The sequence below is a fragment of the Callorhinus ursinus genome, unplaced genomic scaffold (genome assembly GCF_003265705.2).
Source record: "Callorhinus ursinus isolate GAN/ISIS: 27379988/994484 unplaced genomic scaffold, GSC_fseal_2.0 scaffold19, whole genome shotgun sequence".
Lineage (NCBI taxonomy): Eukaryota > Metazoa > Chordata > Mammalia > Carnivora > Otariidae > Callorhinus > Callorhinus ursinus.
The window spans coordinates 10,770,429-10,790,942 of NW_027397081.1; the positions used below are offsets into that span (position 1 = coordinate 10,770,429).

Consider the following 20,514-nt stretch of genomic DNA (forward strand, 5'->3'; position numbering starts at 1 on the left):
TGAGTGGCTCAGTCGGTTAAGCGTCTGTCTTCAACTCAAGGTCATGATCCAGCGTCCTGGGATCGAGCCCCTACAGAGAGCCTGCTTCTCCCTCTCCCTCTGCCTCCCACTCTCCTGCTTGTGCTCTCCCTGTATCACATAAATAAATAAAATTTAAAAAAAATTCTATAAATTACAAAGTAGGTACACTTACATGCAGTGCAACTAGCAAATGGGATGGAAGACACCAGTCACCACTAGGTGCTGCTCAAGAATCACTTCTCCCCCAACAAGGTTCTCAAACCTTTCATCTGCTTTTTTTCTTTTCTTATTATTTTTTTTATAATTTTTATTATGTTATGATAGTCACTATAACTGAAACATGACAAATGCTTACTGAGTCCACCTATTTCCGGAAAATATGTGTTTAAATGAACACCTTACCGCACACCAAAGGTACAACAAATATTTTTATTGCACATTTATAAAATCTGCATAGTTATATCAAGTGTTCTTCCCGCCCACTATTCCCTCATTCATGTTAAAATTTGGTTAAAACACAATATCCAATCTGGAGCCTTTTAAAAATGGTCAACAGGGGATATTTCTCTCTCTACATATACATATATATAGATTTTTTTTCTTTTTACAAAAGCCACAGCCCTTCTCTTTCCAAAGCAAAAAAAAAGGGGGAAGGGCATCCAAATGTTCTTTTGGGCCAGCAGCAGCCTTAGACATCTGTTGTTGACAATTTTCAGAAGCTAGAAGGTTTTACTGAAATGGTGAACAACTCTCACAACGCTATCCTGTCTCGATCACGTTTCACAATGCTGTTCCGTCTGCGGTCCTTAATGCTTTGCTTTCTTTCACTCGGGACTGAGTGTGAGGTTTTCTGGTTTATTTAAAAATATAAAATGAGAGAGAGAGAGAGAGAGAAGAGAGGAAAGGCAGCTTTCTTTTGACTTTGCAGCATCTTGCTGCCACGTGCCCTTACATTTCTACCCACATGTAAAAGGGCGGCAGTTCATCAGTAACCCATTGTCATCTCCTGTCAAGAGACCGGCAGAGGTTTAGATTTCTCATCTCTTGCAGTTAAGAACTTTTAAATGTCACCTGTATTTGATAAAATAACTAGTAGCTGTTCATCTGGTTCAGGTTCTGATGGATTACCCTTCTATTCCACTGTCAAAAATATTTATGCCTGAAGGATAATTTTAAAAGCAGTAAGAGGCCTACCAAAGCCCAAGCACTCCTGCAGGTACAAGAGGCATTTCAGGTCTTCTGACATAATTCAATACCTTAATATACAACGGTTCTTGTCTTTTTTAGTGAAATTGCTTTTCTGATTCTGTACCTAAAAAGTGCAATTTTATTTTCAATCCTTCTTTAGCATGGTTGGGGTCCGGATCTGAATCTTACTTCCCACCTAATCCCTTCCCCCAGGGGAAACACTGTGACAACAGACTTCTGTACAACAGGCAGGTAGCCGCAGACCAAACTGGGCCTTGACCATGTGGGGGCTTATTTCACTGTCACAGTTGAAACCCCCTGAATTGACTCCATGACAGCTGCAAATCGGCTACAAAGGTCATAGGGAGAATTGGGCCGAATGGTCGGAGGCTCCTTCAGGACAATGATTTCTGCAGAAGGATCCAGAAGCCTGGGTAGAAACTCTCCTAAGCACAGCTGTAGATTTTCTGTGGAGGGAAAATGGATGGTTACATATACAGCTAAACAGTTCTGAGTAAAAACCAGTTAAGTCTGCAACTGTAATGGGAAGGCCTTCCATAGAGCCGCTGTTCCCCAACTTCAAAGGTCAAAGCATTGGGCTGACCCGCTAACAACAAATGATGATTCCTTCGGCCCAAATCAGGAGCAAAGACTCCTTGCCAAATATACCAAAACGTTAGGTCACTGCTTTAAACCACGTGATGTGTGGCAGGATAACATTAAATATTCATTTCACTGACAGGCCTTCTAATCTATCATCCATTTAAAACTTGAGAAAGTGGTTAAGATACTCTATGCCATAAATATAATGGCGCTATTTCCTTTCTATGATCAAAACATACAAGTGTGTACGCATGGCATTATAAGTGAAGCTATGTATCACATGTAGTCTAAAGGAAAACTGAAGACATTAAAAGGAAATTTGTAACTATTAAGTATAGAATTTTCCAGTAAATATTATAAACATGAATACTTTAACAAGTCAATACAATATCTTTACATCAGTGAGAAACTAACAAAGAGGCTTCATATTAGAACATACACCGACTTTCTAAGGCTACCAGAATTCACCTAAAAATGACTAGTTTTAGGTTCCCTCTCCAAAATCCTTTGGATAAGCTAGGCAATTCTATTTACCATTTTATGAATTGTGAGGGCATCACAGTTAATAAGAGGTGTTCTGTCTTGCAACTTCAAGTCATGGGAAAATTTAGTTATGGCACCACTAGGTCATCAAACATCATAAACAGATTTTGATTTCTAAGCTACAGAGTTCAGATTTTGACAGATGAAAAGGTAAGACAAGTCTGACATTCCCGGAGAGGAGTAATTTTGTCAAACAGGGCTTGCAGGCTCTCTGCAGGTGCTTCAGCAGCCAGAGAGGAGGTAAGGGGAGGCTGAGGGGGACAGAGGTCCAGGATCCTATCCTTTCAGTAGAGCAGATCCACTCACTCACATGCTTCAATAAGCCTTTAAAAAGGTTTGATGACCAGTGCTATACAGTGAAAACACTGTGACTTCTAAAGTATGAAGAGCCGTAGGTATTGCAAAGTGCCAACAACAACATACCAGCGATATCCTGCCCAAGGTAAGAGCACCAATGGTTTCTCATGATCTCGATGGCATGTAAGTCATCCTTGGAGATGTCATTATTAATGATAAGGTGAATGCAGGGAATGATCAACTCATTCATCACATTAATGCCCTCGCTTACAGAGTGGTCATCGTTTGTTTCAAAGAGAGAAGCTGCTTTGGCATTCAGCTCCTACAGGTAAAAAGCAGAGCGGGGGGTAAAAAACAGTCTGAAAAAGATAAATACCTATTTTAGAAGAGCCTAAACAAGTGGTTCCCCAAATTTCCCATGTTGCCTGGGAATCTTTACAAACTACTGATGCCTCACCTGAGACATGCTGATTTGATTGGTATGCAGGTGACCGGGGCACTGGGATTTTTGCAAAAGCTCCCAAGGTGATTCTAATGCAGCAAAGTCTGTGACCCACTTCCCTAAACTTACAAGTCAAGGTCTTGCCTACCACTTGCTTCTACAGAAAGGCTTATTCAATGGCTCTCAATCTCCACTGATCATCGGAATCACCCGCAGAAGACACGCTGATGCCCAGGCCCCTCCCCAGAGCCTCTGGTCTGACAGTCTGGGGAGGTGTCGCCTCAGTGTGAAAGCTCCCAAGTGACTCTCACACACACAGGGGGTTGCGAGCCAGTGATGGGAAGAGCCATAAATCACCATTACCACTGACCGGTGGAAGATGAGCAGGACATTCAGAATGTAATCTGCACTTGGTGATTTAAAGCATAATAAAATTCAGATCCATCAAATCTACAAGGCCCTCTTTTCAGCTTCAAAATGCCCTGCCACACCCTGTAACTGATACAGAAATCAAGGGATACATCAGAAAATGAAGCTCTTGAGACGAGTATGTCATGATTTAACCTCCTCCATTTGGTATTAGCAAAGGCAGTGGCAGAAATCCTGGCTGGATTCTTCCCAGGACGGGCAATCCTGCTGGGAGGCTCACCGTCTGAGGGCAAGCCAGCTCTCTGCAGTTTTCTGAAGGACAAGCACCTGTATACCTCAGCCAGGCTGAGGGGATAGGGGTCTGTCACACCCGTGACTGCCAAATGCAAAAGAGGCCAGGCTAGACCTTCCGTGTTGTACGACAGTGATATTAACAAAACAGCAGGACCAATACTTATGGTTTATACCATTCAAAAAAAGAAAAAAAAAAACACTGGAGTCTCTCCGGAGTTGCCAAAATTCTCATCTACTAGCTTAGCAGGGAACACTGCACAGAGCACAGAAAAAACACTGCATTCCTTCAACACATAGCTGTTGCATGCTCACGAGGTTCCAGGCAGAGAAAACAGTGGAAGAAGAAGAGTCTGTGCTCAAGGAACTCACGACCCAGGAGAGATATGCAAGTACACACAAAGGAAAAGGGGCAATTGATTTTCATCCTAACTTCTGTCAGGGGTCGAAGAAGAATGATACTCATTTAAGTAACTTAAAATCATTTGTTTCAATGTACAACTACTCTTAAGAGTTTAGAAAAATCTTAAAACCTATTGAAGATTATTCTGTTTTTTTAAGCTCTATTTCTTTGTGGCCTTCAAGGAACAGAGGTGAAGACAATAAACTAATACAAATCATAAGGTTCTACAAACAGTACACACCAGAAGGCATTTTCTTCGGTACAAAGCGATGACCGATTCCTTCACCCCGCGGCGGGGCCCCTTCATCAGCAGAGCGGCATTGCTCTGGTAAGCATAGACCAGGTAGGAGAGTGCCTCTTGGTACCTGAGAAAATGGTAGATCAATTGAGGGCTTTGACCTCTCTGTCCCCTGGTACAAACGTCTGCAAGGCTGCAATTATTGAAAGGTCCTGAGGACAGAAGCAGCGTGGTGTGCTGGGAAAAGCCTGAGGGCCAAGGACGGAGGCCACTCTCAGCTCCTTTGCAAACTGGTCAAGGAACCCAAAGCGAATCATGAAACTTCCCTGCGCTTCCGTTTTCCTCAACCCTAACCCAAAGAAGGTGACTGCGTGTTTACTAAGGTCCATCACAACACTAAAATTCATTTCTGGGTTCCTCTTCACTTATCACAAGGAAAATCTGGCCGTTACATGTCTTTATCACCATATCTATCACTACATGAAGGATGAAATACCACGTGTGATGCTTCATGAAACAGTGGGAAATGCAGAGGCGCCCTGGTGCGTGGGGACGGGGCGGGGGGGAGGTGAACGGCTGCGGTTCTCAGTATCCCCAGCTGGGCATCAGGAGTTAACAATGCCCTGACCAATAATCCAAGAGACAGAAAAGGCCCACATACTTTCCTTTTTGGTAGAGTTCCAGGCCTGTGAGGAGATACACAGACACCTTTCGAAACAAACTATAATCTTCGTGCCACTTCTGAAAAGGAATGAATGCCATTAGCGATTATGGTCACCATAAACTATTTCTATACTTCCCACTGCGGTCAGTTGCACACTCCATACAAATGCTTATCGAGCACAAAAACCACAAACACAAAAGCTTTTCAATAATGACGTATTCACCATTTACAATCAAAGTCCACTCCTGACCTTAATTTTCAGTGACCTGTTACTTCCACTGAGGGACAGAAATATTTATTTCACGTGAGCTTTAGAACATATCATCTTAATTTCCAACACCCCTGTCAAAGTCATGCAGCTCTGGTTTAAACAGATGACTGTCAAGGTCTCACAAAACCATGCACGTGCAGGAAACATGGAAGGACAAGGCTGTTCTGATCACCCAGAACAGCACTCAGCTCGGCAGGTGCTGTGGGCATACCCGGGTGTCACGGAGCACTGTGTTACTACTAACACAATGCTTTTTTTGGAAATCTGTAGTTAAATATGCATTTTAATGCACAGAGATTTCATTTCAAATACAGAATTATTTGAAAACAATATTATTTTCAAACAAACCAAAACCATGAATCAAGAATTTGATTGCCTAGGTACAAGGCCAAAGTAGGTATTAAAAGGAAATAAAGTGTTCATTTATTCTAACAGAAGAATGAAACAAAGAAACTGGTTATTCTGAGGGTCAGAAAAGATCATTTATCTCTTCTCACCCAATTATTTATTTGGGGGGTGGGGCAGGGGGAGGTCAGTCTGTGATAACGCAAAACTGTTAAGTTTGGCCTTAAGAATTAATGTTTTTGTTTTGTAGACTTAAAGAAAAGACTTCACCTTGTACTCTTCCATATTCATGTCATCTGGACCAATCTCCTTCAGTTTAGCTTGAGCCACCTTCATGATGCTGATGGATCTGTGTGGGACAAGGGTCAGAAAGCAGCGCGAGGTTCAGGGAACCACTTTCCCATCAGGGGAGGCCCCTCGGCCCGACCCAGAAGCAGCGGGTGATGCGCCTGAGCATTCCTGTCTTACCTTTCATCATAGCTAAGATTTTTATCTGCAAACTGTTCCAGGAGGGTCCGTTCTACTACTCTTTTGGGCGCTTCATTTTGGAAAAAGTAGACTAGCACGTGCTGGAGCCGAGGGTCGCTGTGAGAAGTGGGCGTCTCTTTGGCAAGCTGGTAGAGCCTGGAGTATTCTTCATGGAATGCCTAGTAAGGACAAAACTGATAGTTGGAACAGGGCGCGCTGGGGGATTCTGCTCACAGAACCTGATGCCTACGGGCTAGAGAGGTTCTCGTAACTCCAAGGAGGCTTCTAAGAAACTCGTATTGGGGAATTACAGAGGAAACCACGGAATCCCTAAGTTGTTTGCATTTCGTAAGGGACCAGAACTCCTGTGGCGCCAAAGATGCACTGCCCTTGTGAGAAACACGTTTTTCTCATAAGGCTCTAAGAAAAACAAATATTTAGTTTTAATTAGTATCCTTGAGTCCCAAGGACCTGCAATTTAAAATGCACATAAAATTTAAGGTACTTGCAATTTATGCAAGTACCTTAAATTTTATTCAGGTAGCTTAAAAAGCATGACCTACTTTCTTGTATGGTGGCTCCCAAACTATAAAGGCAATGTCTCCTTCCCAGCTTTATTAATAGATATTTCCTAAGGACAACAGCCAGCCCTCCAGGCCAGGCCTAACATAGTTCGGCACAGCTCGCCAGTGCTGTGTTAGCGCCGAGGGGAGGTGCTGTCAGTATCGTGGGAGGGCCTGTCCTGCCCGTCAGTTTGAATGGAAACAGAGTTTTAGGTGTTACTTTAAGGAGAAACATTCTTCAACCTTTTTTTTTTTACCATCTAATAAAATTATGTCCCCATTACTATGATACCTGTGGTATAAGGATTAGATTTTTAAAAACAGATACCTTAATCAGCCCTGCTTCAGACCCATCTCGGTCAAAGGTCTGACGGGCTTTAGCTATGGCCAGGATGACCCCTTGCATGGCGGGGCTCAGCATCACCTACCACAAGAAGGCACAAAACACAGACAGAAAAAGGAGAGAAGAAAAGTTCAAAAGAAGACTGAACGGAAGGAAGGTGAGTGGGCTGCTGAAGGGAAGAGTGGCCGTGTGCCCATGGCCGGCATCTGCTGCCAGCTCAGATTCACACACCTGACCCCACGCACACCCACAGCCCTGAGCCTGCGCACCCTGGCCAAACCTCGCCCAAGAAGAGCTGTTCCTACATACTCTAATTTAGCAGATAAATAAAGAGGGACATCTGAGAATATTTACAAACGGCACTGCTAAAGAATCAAGTTAAATGATAGCTCTCCCAGGGGAAGTGTCCACGGTGAGAATTCCAATGGAGTTCTGTAATTTGGCTGTGTATCCCAGGACACAAGTTTTCTAAAGTTTTACTAAAATGACCAGTACATTTAAAACAGTCTGGAAATTAGGCGGTATACAAATATCATTTTATAAAATCAAAACCGTTCAGTGATTTGGAAACAAAAATATCCCACAGCAAGAAACAGAACCCTGAGAGACAGGATTCGTGACTGTGATGTGCGGTGCCAACTGTAAGGGGGACTGACCATAAGTAACTTGGGATCCCACAGCTTCTTCCAAAAGCTTAAGAATTAAAAACAACTTCAATTCACATTTGTTTTGCTCACCAGACAGCTGAAAATTTTAGATTTGGAGGGAAAACAATGGACTAATATTACCAAAGACAAAGGCTCCTTATTTAAAAGGCACTTGGTTGTTGTTGCTCATAATACCAAGAGAGGAACTAAGTGCTACCTTTCTGAGCCACCCAGCCTCTGAGGTGCCCCCAGCAGTATCCGCCTGGGTAGACAGACACCGGGGGCAGCATACGGTGGGAACGAGGCGATCTCTGACAAAATGGTGACTAAGGTCAAAACCAGATAGGCCTTCTTGTTCCTTATTTGTTCCAATAGTAACTACTGCCAGACACCCTCAACAAGTATATGGGGTCACGTGAGAAGGGAAGAGAAGACCGGGGACAGACAGCTGCACCCTGCACTCATGTGTGTACCTCCTCATCATATCCACCTGCGTCAGATCTAACCAGAATCCTTCCCACACTGGGAATCTCCACTTCAGAGGCCTCAGAACTAGGCGGGGCGGCAGACTCTGCGTCCTTCGCCTGCGGGGCCTGCTCTGAATGCTCTGCAAGGTTTGTTTCCGGGGGCATGGGCTTCCTGGGTTCAGCTTCCTTAAGCTGTGGCAGCAGAACAGAGAGAAAGAGTGAGAAAAAACAGGAGAAAGAGGGACCAGTTAAATGCAGCAGAGACACAGAATCACAGAAAGGTGAGGAACCGGCGGTCACTGCTGCGAGCCCGCCCCTCCTGCGTGCGGGCTTCCTGGGCCCTATCACCTCGCTCAGCGCCGCCTCCACGCCGCTCCTCTCGTAGGCGTGTGCGCTGTTCGCGATGGCCTGTGCCGTCTGCTCCTTGACAATCACAGCGTGCTCCGATGCCAAGCAGCGGACCCCGTGCGAGGCGGATGCTGAAGGCTCTGGTAAGGAATGGTACAAAGGGATTAGCGTATGATGATAAACAACGTCTAGAACACGCTGTCGAAGGCAAGCAAGACAGACACAAAGTCTCATCTACAATGCTTCTAACAAACTTTTAAAACAGAATCTATGCAAACGTCCCCTAGAAATGAGTGACTCGAAGAAACGTCCGCTTCAGGAGGAACCCACTGATGGTTCCGGAAAGTTTAATGTGCTCCCGCTTTGTCCAATTTCTTTACGTCAGTGAAGACTTCCTACAAACGGCCTTCTTTAGGAAGATTGTCTTTGGAGAATAGTTGTCTTGAGTCTACTTACTCATCCTATCATAGCTTCTCCTACAACCTGGGAAACCGTGAAAACTAACAGATGGAAAGTACAGGGAGCTGGTCTTGCTGATACCGCTTCTGCTCATCAGAAAAGACATCCTAAAGCTACAAGCTATTCCGTCAGGTGGTGCAACACCAGCTACACCTGAACTACACATCATGCAGACTGTGGCACCCCTCACTGAGCTGAGGCGCCACAGCTGGCTGAGGGAGGGCAGAATGGAGGCTACCAGACCGTAGGTGCACTGGTGTGCCCCATCCTGGGGTACCTGGGGATGGAGAGAAATCCTGGGATGCTGAGCTGGTGGAGGATTCCATTTGAGGGATTTTGCAAGACTGCTCTTCTTCCCACTCCTCGACTTCCTGCTCAAACCTCCAGTTATCTTCCTGAATGTAATGCTTCAGTTCAACAGACAGGGCATCCACTTCTCCTAACATCTGATCTGATTCGCTTGGGGCTACCTCTGAGACAAGAACAAAGAGTTAAAATGCAGCACCATCCAGCAAAAGGTCACAAGGAATCAGAAGGTCCTTTCTAGAAAGAAGGAAATAAAAGACACTCTGTCCTTTCTCTTACTCCATGTGAAAAATACATACATACATAACCCATCAGAAGTAATGACAATGTAAAGCCAACAGTCATAACACACCACTAACAGTGCCTGGCAGATTAGCAGGTAGGCACACATGGAATATCTGTTGAATGAATGAATGAATGAACGAACGAACAAACGAATGATTAACAGAAAGCAGGGATTTGGAATAGAGGCCAATCACTGGCAAAATAGCAAGAACTGACCAAACATTTGGAAATCCAGAAAATCATTAGATCCAATGGAAATTCCAAGTTGAAGTTTTATCAATGTAAACCCTACAACTGTTACTGATAAGAATATCCATCTCAAGATGGTTGGAGATGAATTCCAAGACATTTATACCGCCTCAAGTTCCATACCAGTGAGTGCGATCAGAAAGCAATGTGATACAACAGTTAGATGGTAAATAATACCTGGGGGATAATAAAAGGCCCGGATGAAAAATGACAAGGATATCAAGGACATATGAAATCTCATGTTCTTTAAGATTTTATTTTTAAGTTATCGCTACACCAAACGTGGGGCTCGAACTCACGACCCCGACATCAAGAGTTGCATGATCTTCCAACTGAGCCACCCAGGTGCCCCTAAATTTCATTTCTAAGCCTGGGACCAAATCAGAAAAAGAAGCCTACAGTAGAACAACATATCAATTTCCTGGGTGCCTTTAATTAGTCTTTTCATTAAGCAAATGACAGTTTCCATTTATCTGTTTCTGCAGGATGAAAATGAAGCACATGCATACTAACAAGGCTCCCTATACCCTACCAGCAATGGTCCGGCCGTTTGTACAGCGTCCACGGGCAGCTGTCCTCGCTCAGGTGCTGCAGAGATGCAACTAGGAGGGTCGGTTACTGCTAAGTGATCACTCTGCCTACCCCCATCCCCCGGCCACACCAGGGGGTCAGAAAGACAACGCACTGCTTGGACAAAATGCCATCTGTGTTTCCTTACTTATTCAGCCCAGTACAGTTCGAATAGGAAAAGAAAAAGCCTTCCACAATCTTAGATGTGAAGTGCTGGTCATAAGACCTCTCCCAGAAAGTGCGAAACGAAGAGAGAGAGAATGATGTAAATGGACGACAACATAGAATTTGGAGTCAGAACTGGGTCTGACTCCTGGGTTTGCCATTTATTCCCTGGCTGTATGGAGTGGAGTACCTCGGCCGGCACACGTAGGGAATAACAATTCCTACCCTGTCTTTTAGAGTTATAAGTTATTAGAGAAATAAAGTTTGAAAGCCTGTAGTAAGGAGTAAAGATCCAATATAAATGATAATGATGATTGCTCTCAGAATTAGTAGTATTATGAGAAGGATGAAATTGTTCAGGCAAAGCCACTTGTAAAATTCAGCTATTCTCAAAGGGTACAAAAACATGCACAAGGATGTCACTAAAAAAAAAAACTAGAGACAACATAAAAGTCTATCAATGGGAGGCTGGTTTAATAAATTATATACATATTCCATGCAATGGGATTATGATGCAGTTGTTAAAATGAATGAGTTGGTTCTGTTTATAAAACTATAGAGATCACTGGGGCGCCTGGGTGGCTCAGTCATTAAGCATCTGCCTTTGGCTCAGGTCACGATCCCAGGGTCCCGGGATCAAGGCCCACATCGGGCTCCCTGCTTGGCGGGAAGCCTGCTTCTCCCTCTCCCACTACCCCTGCTTGTGTTCCCTCTCTCGCTGTGTCTCTATCAAATAAATAAATAAAATCTTAAAAAAAAAAAAAACTACAGAGATCATTAATACACATGAGTGATGAAAAAATGCAGGATAGAATGGAAAAATAGCCCATCTGGAGGAAAAAAATGGGGCAGGGATAGATACTGATAAATAAAATTTAGCATCTGCCCAGAATAATTCCTGAATACTCCCTAAGAAACCTAAGAATGAATACTGCCAAGAATAATGCCAAGCTCCAGGATGGGAGCAGGAAAGGAAACTTATTTTTTTTTAAATTCTCTTTTATACTGTATTTTTAAAATGAAATATTATTTTATAATAAATTCTAAATTTTTTTTCAAAGCTAAAAGAGCATTCCTTTCTGTGAGCAGTAGAGATTTTCCCCATCTCTGGCTTCACTAGGCTATTTTTACCTGCATTGAAGTGCGGTAGCTGGTCGTTAATGTACATCAGACAGTAAGCACTAACATTTCTCAGGCCCCCATAAGAATCTCTTTCAAGTTCTTCCCAGGAAGATTCAGTAACAGAGATGTCATTGTACTTGAGCCAGACTTGTCGGGGTTGATTATAGATATAGGCCCAGTAGTGTCCAGCGTTTGCTTGCCCTTCATGAACAAGAACAGCATGCAAGCGATAAGGCACCTGCAGAGCAGAAGACATATTCCTGAGGCAGATGAAGCAAAGTAAAGGAGACTAAATTTTAGGCTATTAAAATCCAAACTTATGGCCAACTATCAGACATAAGAAAACTGACTATATACATGTGCTTGATATAGGGTTAACAGTCTAACATCTTGACAATTCAATACAAACTAATAAAAACACCGTCTTGGAATCTACCAATTATGTTTCAATTCCTGAATCTTTAAGACCACACATCTGAACAAGATGGCTTCTTCGATGACTCTTTAACCTCCTAAAATCACAAATCTAAAGTCAAAGGTAACACAGACCTATTTATCCCTCCCGCCAATTCCAAACTCGGTTTATGGAAAAATAGAAATCACCTTCACCACTCCTGTTGAGAAACGTGTACTGCATTTGGGACCTACAGCAAGTTTAGCGGCTCTCTTGTACCATTTAAAGAATCTCTTACCAGATTTTATCTGGTACCAAATTTCAAGTTAGCACATTTCATCACGAATCAGTCATATGGTCCCTACATTTCTTCTGCCCGGTGACCCATCCACCTATCTGGGGTGAGGACCCTTTTAACTCCATACTTGTTTGTTTCAGCGTTTGAAAAGCATTTGTTTTTTCAATATGGAGAAAACAGAGCAATGCTTTAGGTGTTAAGTAGGTACTGAGGATAAGAAGGAAAACTGGTCAGCGAATCAAGTTAAACCTGCATTCGACCACTACCTTGATAGGTTTTTCTGGTGGGGACATTTCTGAAATAATACAGAAGAGCCGAAGAAGAAAACCCAGATTTCCATGAGACCTGGCAGCAGACGGGACTCTCCTCTGCTAGCCGTGCACACAGAAGCCACTGGGCGCTTGTGCCCCTGACCGCGGCTTCCTCCCCTCTCCGTGCCCACGATGTTATTCCCAACAAAAATTTATGCGGACAGCAAGAACTTCTGCCCTGACCACATTCCCTTCTGCAGTTTTCAGGGAAATAAAGCTTGAAAGCACGCTGCTAAAGCAAAGCATCACCAAGGATGATGATACTTTGGAAAGGGTGGGTAATCAGTCCCTGGTGGGGGTTTCCCCCACCACATGACTTAAAGGACCACTTGATGGGAAATTTTTAATACTGGACGGCAAATCTTTCTACTGTATGAAAAAATACCATGTGGCAGAATCAAAACAAATTATGTTTTAAATTTTATTGTTAGTAGAAGATATATTCCTTGTTTTGGCCTAAAAATAAACAGAAAAAATACCTATTTCTGTTCTAAGTTTATTCTTATAACTCAGGGAGGTTCCCATTCAGTCTCAAAGAAAACCATCAAATTTTCTTTTTGATCTACATTACATTAGCACATGAGGACATGCCTTGACTACTTTCCCATCAATATCCATTCTACCTGACGAAGGAGAGGGTCACAATACATCTGCTCAATAGTCTGGGTGGTGCTTGCAATACAATTCTTTAAATCTGTTAAAAAAAAAAAAACACAAAAACAAAACTTAGTTAAAATGATGTCATTCCACGCCACACAGGGTGCTTCAGCCAAGCAAAAAGCACTGTTTCTCTGGGTTCTGACGATTTCACTTTTACTCTTTGAACCATAAAGGAGTGGAGGCTTTCAAGGCAGCTAGTGCTTTAGGTTATGAAGACCTTCATGGGTCACTTTGGGTGTAAAATGGATATCCCTGAGACAGGACCTGAGAGGAGAAGGCAGAGCAAAAGGCAGGGCAAAATTTCTGTGATAAGAACTTGGGAGGAATCTGGATTTGAGGATTTGATTTGATCTGACTAATGTGATTTGACTGATCTGATTGTTTTATTTATTTATTTGGCTCCCTAGATAAAAGGAGAAAGGAAGGCAAGGAGAGAAAGTCCGAGCAACATGACAATGAGGCCAAAGGACCTTTAGAAACAGAAGGCTGAGTAACTCCCTTTTACACTGTGTGCATTGCTCCAACACTCTCTGCCTCCTTAGACTTCAGGAAAACCTGCTTCATACAGACAAGACGACAAGACTCAAAAGAGCGGAAATCTACGAGAGCTAAATTTTAAGTCTGGGTCAACTAAAGCCAGAGTTCACATAAGCTACGGGAACAGATACCAGCAGATGCAGAAAAATCCCAGCAGAAGGTAACTGCGAGCATCTAGTGTCCCGAGAGTTCCCAGGAATTTTGAGGAGGGTTTCTAGGAGGGATCTTTCGGCAGTTGTGCGATGGGAGGAACTAAAACGACAAAGGCGGTCCCCATTCCCGTGCGCCTGAGGCGCGCCTCTCCATCACCTACGCCTGGCTTCCGGTGGAGGGGAAAGAGTCGTCGTCCAACAAGCTTCAAAAGAGCCAACCTTGTATATCTTGTTCGGCCTCACTCCTCCACCTCCGAAGACAGGCCTTGACAGAGTTTATCTCCTCGTCTGTGACGGTTCGAGGAGCTGGCTGTGCAGGCATTTCCACTGAAGACCGGGAAGACGCAAGCGGCTTATTCATCGCCTCAGATTTGGGTGGGGAATCTTCAGGAGAAGAAACGGCACCTTCAACATCCTGAGAAGAGCTTTCTTTACTTGTACTGAAGAAAGATAAAAATCGCATTCACATGATAATTTCCAAAATATGCCTTGGCCTCAATTAATGTGCTCTGTAATGCTAACTGCTATATGTTAAAGTGTTGCTATAATTTAGTGAATATTTACTCTATAAAGGCACTGAGCCAAACCGTGTCTTTATATGCATCATCTCATTTAGTTGCTTCTGAGGCAGATACTATTATCATCCCTAGTTCACCAATTACAAACCTAAGGTTTAGGTAAGTTAAACAACTTACCCAAGCTCGCCCAGCTAGTAAATTAAGGGACTTAAACCCAGATCTGTCTGAGTCTATGATTCATACTCTAACCACTTCTTTTAAGACGGGACATGAAGGAAGAGTTCAAAGAAGAGAAGACTGGCCTGGAAGAATCAAGGAACTACTACAGAGTTTCCACGATGCAGATGACTGAATAAAATATACAGAAGCAACAAATATGAAGCACAGACTTTTCCCCCAATGGGTTCTAGTGATTGTATTAGCCAGGACACACACAGCAAATCTGATCTGAGCGAAGAGAATATGAGGGCTCATGTGACTTGGCCTCCCGTTCCTTCTCAAGTAAGCCCCTCTCTACTGTCCTCTTCAATGTCTAGCAGTTCTTGAACATGTTTTAATAGTCTACTCATGAATAAATCTTTCCCTGAGGTTGACTTGGTTGAGCATCCTTCTCGGCAAGTGTGAGAGTGAGAGGTTGTGGAACATCAGGGATTGAGTGGCAGCTAGCTTATAGCTAGTTCAAAACAAGGTAGACTTGGTGGGGCATGAACACCACTGCAGATCGTTCAAAAGGCCCCTGAAATAAGGGGCCTGTGGGCAAGACAAGGGAGTGCCCTGGTGGGAATCGGGAACACTCCCACCCATGTGGGGGCAAACCTTTCCCTTTAAGACCAAGAAGTTGTAGCCCTTGCTCTCTAATGGGGTGAGTCTTTATCAGGTGGGAAGATGGTGCACAGTTCAAATTACACAAAAAATCCCAACATGTACTACCTTTTTTTTTCCCCTAAGATTTTATTTTTAAGTAATCTCCCCACCCAACACGGGGCTTGAACCTTGAGATCAGGAGCGGCATGCTCCACCCAATGAGCCAGGCAGGTGCCCCGCCCCACAACGTGTACTATTTTAAACATTTGTTTTCATTACCTTTCCTTGGATGCCAGGTCAGAAACTGGGCAGTGTGCTGAAGAAAGTGGCAATGTCATGCGCGCATCGCGTTGAGACGTGGAGCTTTCTGAGACAGTTTTTGTACTAGCAAATTCAATAACGTATTTCAGCATGTCCGGGAGTGGAAACCGAGCTGGGCCTGAGCCATACTTCACGTACCTAAGAGGCAAAGACAACGGTGCTCTACTGGCCAAGTCTGTCTAGTACTTTGTGGCTTGTTGACAAAACATCTGTGACCCTGTAGAGTCCACAGAAAGGCTTATGCCTAAAGGCTATGCAGTATTCGATGTGTCACTCAAACAATCCATAAGGTGAGAATTCTCTACAAAAGTAAAAACTGGTAAGTCTATGTGTTTACACCTGGCAGAAAACATTTCAAATGGGCTCCTAATTGAAATCATGTCTGTTACGCTTTCTCTTGATATCGTATCACATCGAGGCTCTGGTGAGAAAAGTAAATTCTATTTCTTAAAGGAAAACAGATATATTAGCAATACTCAAATCTGAAAATCATGCTGGTGTACTGGTACCCAAGGGTTTATTCTTTACTACCCTGAAGACCCCTACTTGGAAATTAAGAACAATGAGAGAAAGCTGGAAATGAAAAATAGGTGTTAATAAAGGTCAGGGTTGAAGAAAACTGGCAAATCTTTCTTCTGTAGGGTACTCAGTACCCTATTATTCATGCACTCATTCAACAGCATAGGCCAGACATAAATTATTGAAGATTTCTTTGGGATTAGTAAATAATAAATATCAATATATAACCAAAATAATTAACAAATTATTTTAATACTATCCAATATTCTGCCTTTACCAGCACATGTGAGACTCAATATAAATATGAACTTTAATGAACTCTGTAATTCACTACAGGGGACAGCATTTAAATAGTACTGGTTTACCAACCAAAATACGAAATAAATTTTGAATGGTGAAAAATAAATAAATAAATAGTACTGGTTGACTGGCTGGTACAGGTGAACCCTATAATTATGGGGTTCCATTTACAAAGGGATAGAGAGGCACTTGGAAAGAAAGAAACACGTATAGAACTAGGAAGAAAGAAAATTGTGTCCATATCAAAAAGGACATTATGAAATGAGAATATCAGTGGGAAATATGCAGTTCAAAGTCAACCACACGTTAGATGGTAGGTAGCAAAGACACTTTATCCTCACTAATTTGAAGAAGCAGAATTAGCAATCAGCCGTGGAGAGTGGCGGCTCTCACTGAAAAGGATGTCAAACATGTCAACTTAGAGGAAGCTTAGGAAACCATACTCTTCCTTAGATGTATTTTCTTGTCTTTACTTCAGCTACTATCGGCTTATCTAACTAAACTCTACCTACCTTTCAAGATCTAGTTTCCCCATCAAGTCTTCCTCCACATCCTTCCCACCCCCCCAACTCCCCCCTCCCCCGCTGAACTTCTACAGGACAGGACCTGAACCTCGGGTCTATACCACAGACATGGCTAATAGGTCTTCAGAAGCACATAGTGTTTGCTGAAAGAACTAATTTACACATGACTGGCATGGACCAAAGGAAACATTTTCTCACTAGAAATGCAGCACAGATACAATGTGTCACTGGATCTTAAATTTACAACCAGCACTTTAACACTTTAATATATGATACTGATAACAAAACTTCAGGAAAAAATTTCCTCTAAGAAACTTATCTTCGATTTTCTGACATAATCATTGTCCTGTTCTAACTGAATTAATTCCTTTAGACCCACCACTTCATACAAGGCAGCACCTGTATTCGGTTAGTAGAATCTGAGCAAAAGTAGTTTCAAAAAATATGTCTACAGGGGCGCCTGGGTGGCTCAGTTGTTGAGCATCTGCCTTCAGCTCAGGTCATGATCCCAGGGTCCTGGGATCGAGCCCCGCATCGGGCTCCCTGCTCCGCGGGAAGCCTGCTTCTCCCTCTCCCACTCCCCCTGCTTGTGTTCCCTCTCTCGCTGTGTCTCTCTCTGTCAAATAAATAAATAAAATCTTAAAAAAAAAAAAGATGTCTATACTATATGCAAGAAATCTCATTTTTAATATTATATCGAGGTATCTGAGAGAAGAAAGGGTGAACTTTTTGTTTAATGATGAAAGTAATGCACGTGCTGGTAAGAAAATTCAAATACGAAAGAGTGTAAAACAAATCACAAAACTTACCCGTTCACATCTCAGTTCTACTACCTACTGGTATTCACTCACAGTTCCTATATATTTTCCCAGGAGCAGGTCACACTTAGACAAGTGATTTTTTTTTAAATTATCCAAATAAAATTATCTGAGATTTTAAAACCTATTTTATTTATTTTAAAGATTGTATTTTTAAGTAATCTCTACACCCGACGTGGGGCTCGAACCTACAACCCTGAGATCAAGAGTCACATGCTCTACTGAGTCAACCAGTCATAAATAAAATACACAAATACATAAATAAAAAATCCACTTTATGTATTTTTTTAAGTAGTATCATACTATAGAAAATGCTCGTAGACTCTGTTTTAAAATCTAAAGTCAGAACGCCCTGTTGGTTACTGGCAAATTGACTTTTTCTATGTTATAATACATAAGGTATATTTGGTTCTATAAAAACAGTTACATTTTTCCAATCTTACGAAGCCATCGCTAAAACCTTAAAGGTAAAATACAGCTGCAAGTCGAGTCCTGTAAATCACTTCCAGGATGGTATTTGAAGAATCAATCCTCAGCTTAAGTCTATATAAGACAAGTAGAGAACTGATCACTGAATACCTTGGATAAGTTCTTCCCAAGTGAGAGACAGGAAGCTGGAGACAGGGACCTATGGGTGGGTGCAGGGTCTACCTTGGGCTGGTATGGAAAGGGTTGCCTCTCAGGGAAATGAACGACCTCGCAATGGAGTGGGTAGAAATGGGGTGGTGGTGAAGTAGATAGAGGGGGGAAAGCCACAGACATTATATGGGATTTCCTTCTGAAATGCTAAATCAATGGGATTGATACATGGACTCCTCCTTAGGAAGTCACGGGGTGATTCCCAAGAAACAGTGGGAAAACGAACGGACAAAAAGGGAAAGATGCCTCAAGAGAGAGGACTTTGTCTGTGTCACAACTGTTCGCCCTTTGAATCACTGAGCACCAGCTCCAGGTTAGAAAAGCACGGTTTTTGCTTTTTATCTTTCCCAGATCCTTAAGAAAACGCTTTCCCAAGATAGGGATTGGAGTACTGTGACCGTTCTCTCTCTCTCGTGTTTGTGAAGATGATGACGAGGGGAGGAGAAAAAGTAAAGGGCTATGAACTCAGAACCTGAGGTCCCTTTGTGCACTGCCAGGGACTGACCGTGTGACCCTGAGTCCCGCCAGTCCTCGGGACGACTACTCGCCATGGATACTCTGGCTCCTCTTACAGACTGCTTCACGCTCGGAGAATTTTCCTTAGCTATTTTATAAAACACACTAGTTAATACTTAAAATCCAAAGTAATTTTTAAATTTAAGCAAATTATCTGTTTTTAACGTTCTACTCTTTCACATATCTAAGCACAAAGGGGTCACAACTCACCTTTCCAGTTTTTGCTGCAGAACTTTTATTTCCTCCTTCAACTTTCGAATACACTCTCTCTTACTTCGAATAAGCTCTTTGCTCTTGTACATGTACCTAAGCAAATGATAACACCACAAACACAATTTATATTTAAAAGCATTAATGGCACACAGTGCCAGCAAACCAGGGATACACGGGAACTTCCTCAAGCAGACAACGGGCTTCTATGAAAACATATAGCTAAGATCATACTTAATGGTGAAAGACTGAAAGCTTTCCCCCTAAGATCAGGAATGATGCAAGGAGGTCCACTCTTATCTCTCCTACTAAATGTTTTACTGGAGGCATGGCCAGTGCAAGGAAGGAAGGAAGAAAGGGAGGGAGGGAGGGAGGGGAACGGGGGGAGGGAGGAGAGGCTTATAAAGGAAAAAGTAAAACTGCTTTTCATTGCAGAGATAATCTGTTATGCAGACATAATTATCTACGTAGAAAGTAGCAAAGAACTTACAAAAATACATCAGAACTAGTAAGTGAGTTTAGTAAAGTCTAAAGATATAAAATCAATTAAAAAAAGAGAGGGGGGGGAAATCTACTGCATCTCCGCATACTTGTGAATAACAAATGGAAAGCAGAATTTTTTAGAAACCATTAGAACATCAAAAGCATGAATTATTTTGGTATAAATTTCCTCAGATATATGCAAGACCTGTACACTAAAAATTACAAAACAATGTTGAGAGAAATTAATGATTTAAATAAATGGAGCTATACCACGTTCCTGGATTAAAGGACTCAAAATAGTTTCCCCAAACTGATCTACAGATTCAACATAATGCCAATCAAAATCACAATAGTCACTAGGTAGTAACTGACAAGCTTTTTTTTTTTTTTTAAGATTTTACTTATTGGACAGAGAGACACAGCGAGAGAGGGAACACAAGCAGGGGGAGTGGGAGAGGGAGAAGCAGGCTTCCCGTGGAGCAGGGAGCCCGATGCGTGGCACGATCCGAGGATCCTGTGATCGTGACCTGAGCTGAAGGCAGACGCCAAACGACTGAGCCACCCAGGCGCCACCTGGCAAGCTAATTCTAATACTTACCTAGAAATGGGAAGGATCAAAATAGCCAAAACAATTTTGAAAAAAAAGGAACAAACTCGGAGGACTTACATGATCTGACGCCAAGTTTTACAATAAAGCCAAAGTAATCAAGACAATGTGTCACTGGCTTAAGATTAGATAATAGATAAAACAGAGATTCCAGAAATAGACCCACAACTACATGCTCAATTTTTGACAAAAGTACCAAGGTAATTCATTGGGGGGAAATGATAGTTGGACATCCA

General features: G+C 42.6%; 1 protein-coding gene across 10 annotated transcripts in view; it reads right to left on the minus strand.

The window, feature by feature from the left end:
- Positions 1–431: 431 nt before the first annotated feature.
- Positions 432–20,514, minus strand: part of USP28 (ubiquitin specific peptidase 28) — a 60,731-nt gene continuing 40,648 nt past the window's right edge. For 7 of the 10 annotated variants that reach the window (XM_025893779.2, XM_025893778.2, XM_025893777.2 and 4 more), the window contains 15 exons: positions 19,189–19,284; positions 15,621–15,800; positions 14,239–14,459; positions 13,294–13,364; positions 11,677–11,905; positions 9,248–9,442; positions 8,512–8,651; positions 8,170–8,355; positions 7,035–7,130; positions 6,144–6,322; positions 5,946–6,024; positions 5,057–5,136; positions 4,399–4,522; positions 2,779–2,974; positions 432–1,676 (listed from right to left, as the gene is read on the minus strand). In XM_025893779.2, the coding sequence (XP_025749564.1) occupies positions 1,501–1,676; positions 2,779–2,974; positions 4,399–4,522; positions 5,057–5,136; positions 5,946–6,024; positions 6,144–6,322; positions 7,035–7,130; positions 8,170–8,355; positions 8,512–8,651; positions 9,248–9,442; positions 11,677–11,905; positions 13,294–13,364; positions 14,239–14,459; positions 15,621–15,800; positions 19,189–19,284 (2,248 nt within the window). In that variant the 3' untranslated portion in view covers positions 432–1,500. The remainder of the gene's footprint in view (positions 1,677–2,778; positions 2,975–4,398; positions 4,523–5,056; positions 5,137–5,945; positions 6,025–6,143; positions 6,323–7,034; positions 7,131–8,169; positions 8,356–8,511; positions 8,652–9,247; positions 9,443–11,676; positions 11,906–13,293; positions 13,365–14,238; positions 14,460–15,620; positions 15,801–19,188; positions 19,285–20,514) is intronic. The other 3 variants (XM_025893781.2, XM_025893780.2, XM_073903768.1) reach the window with 2 other exon arrangements.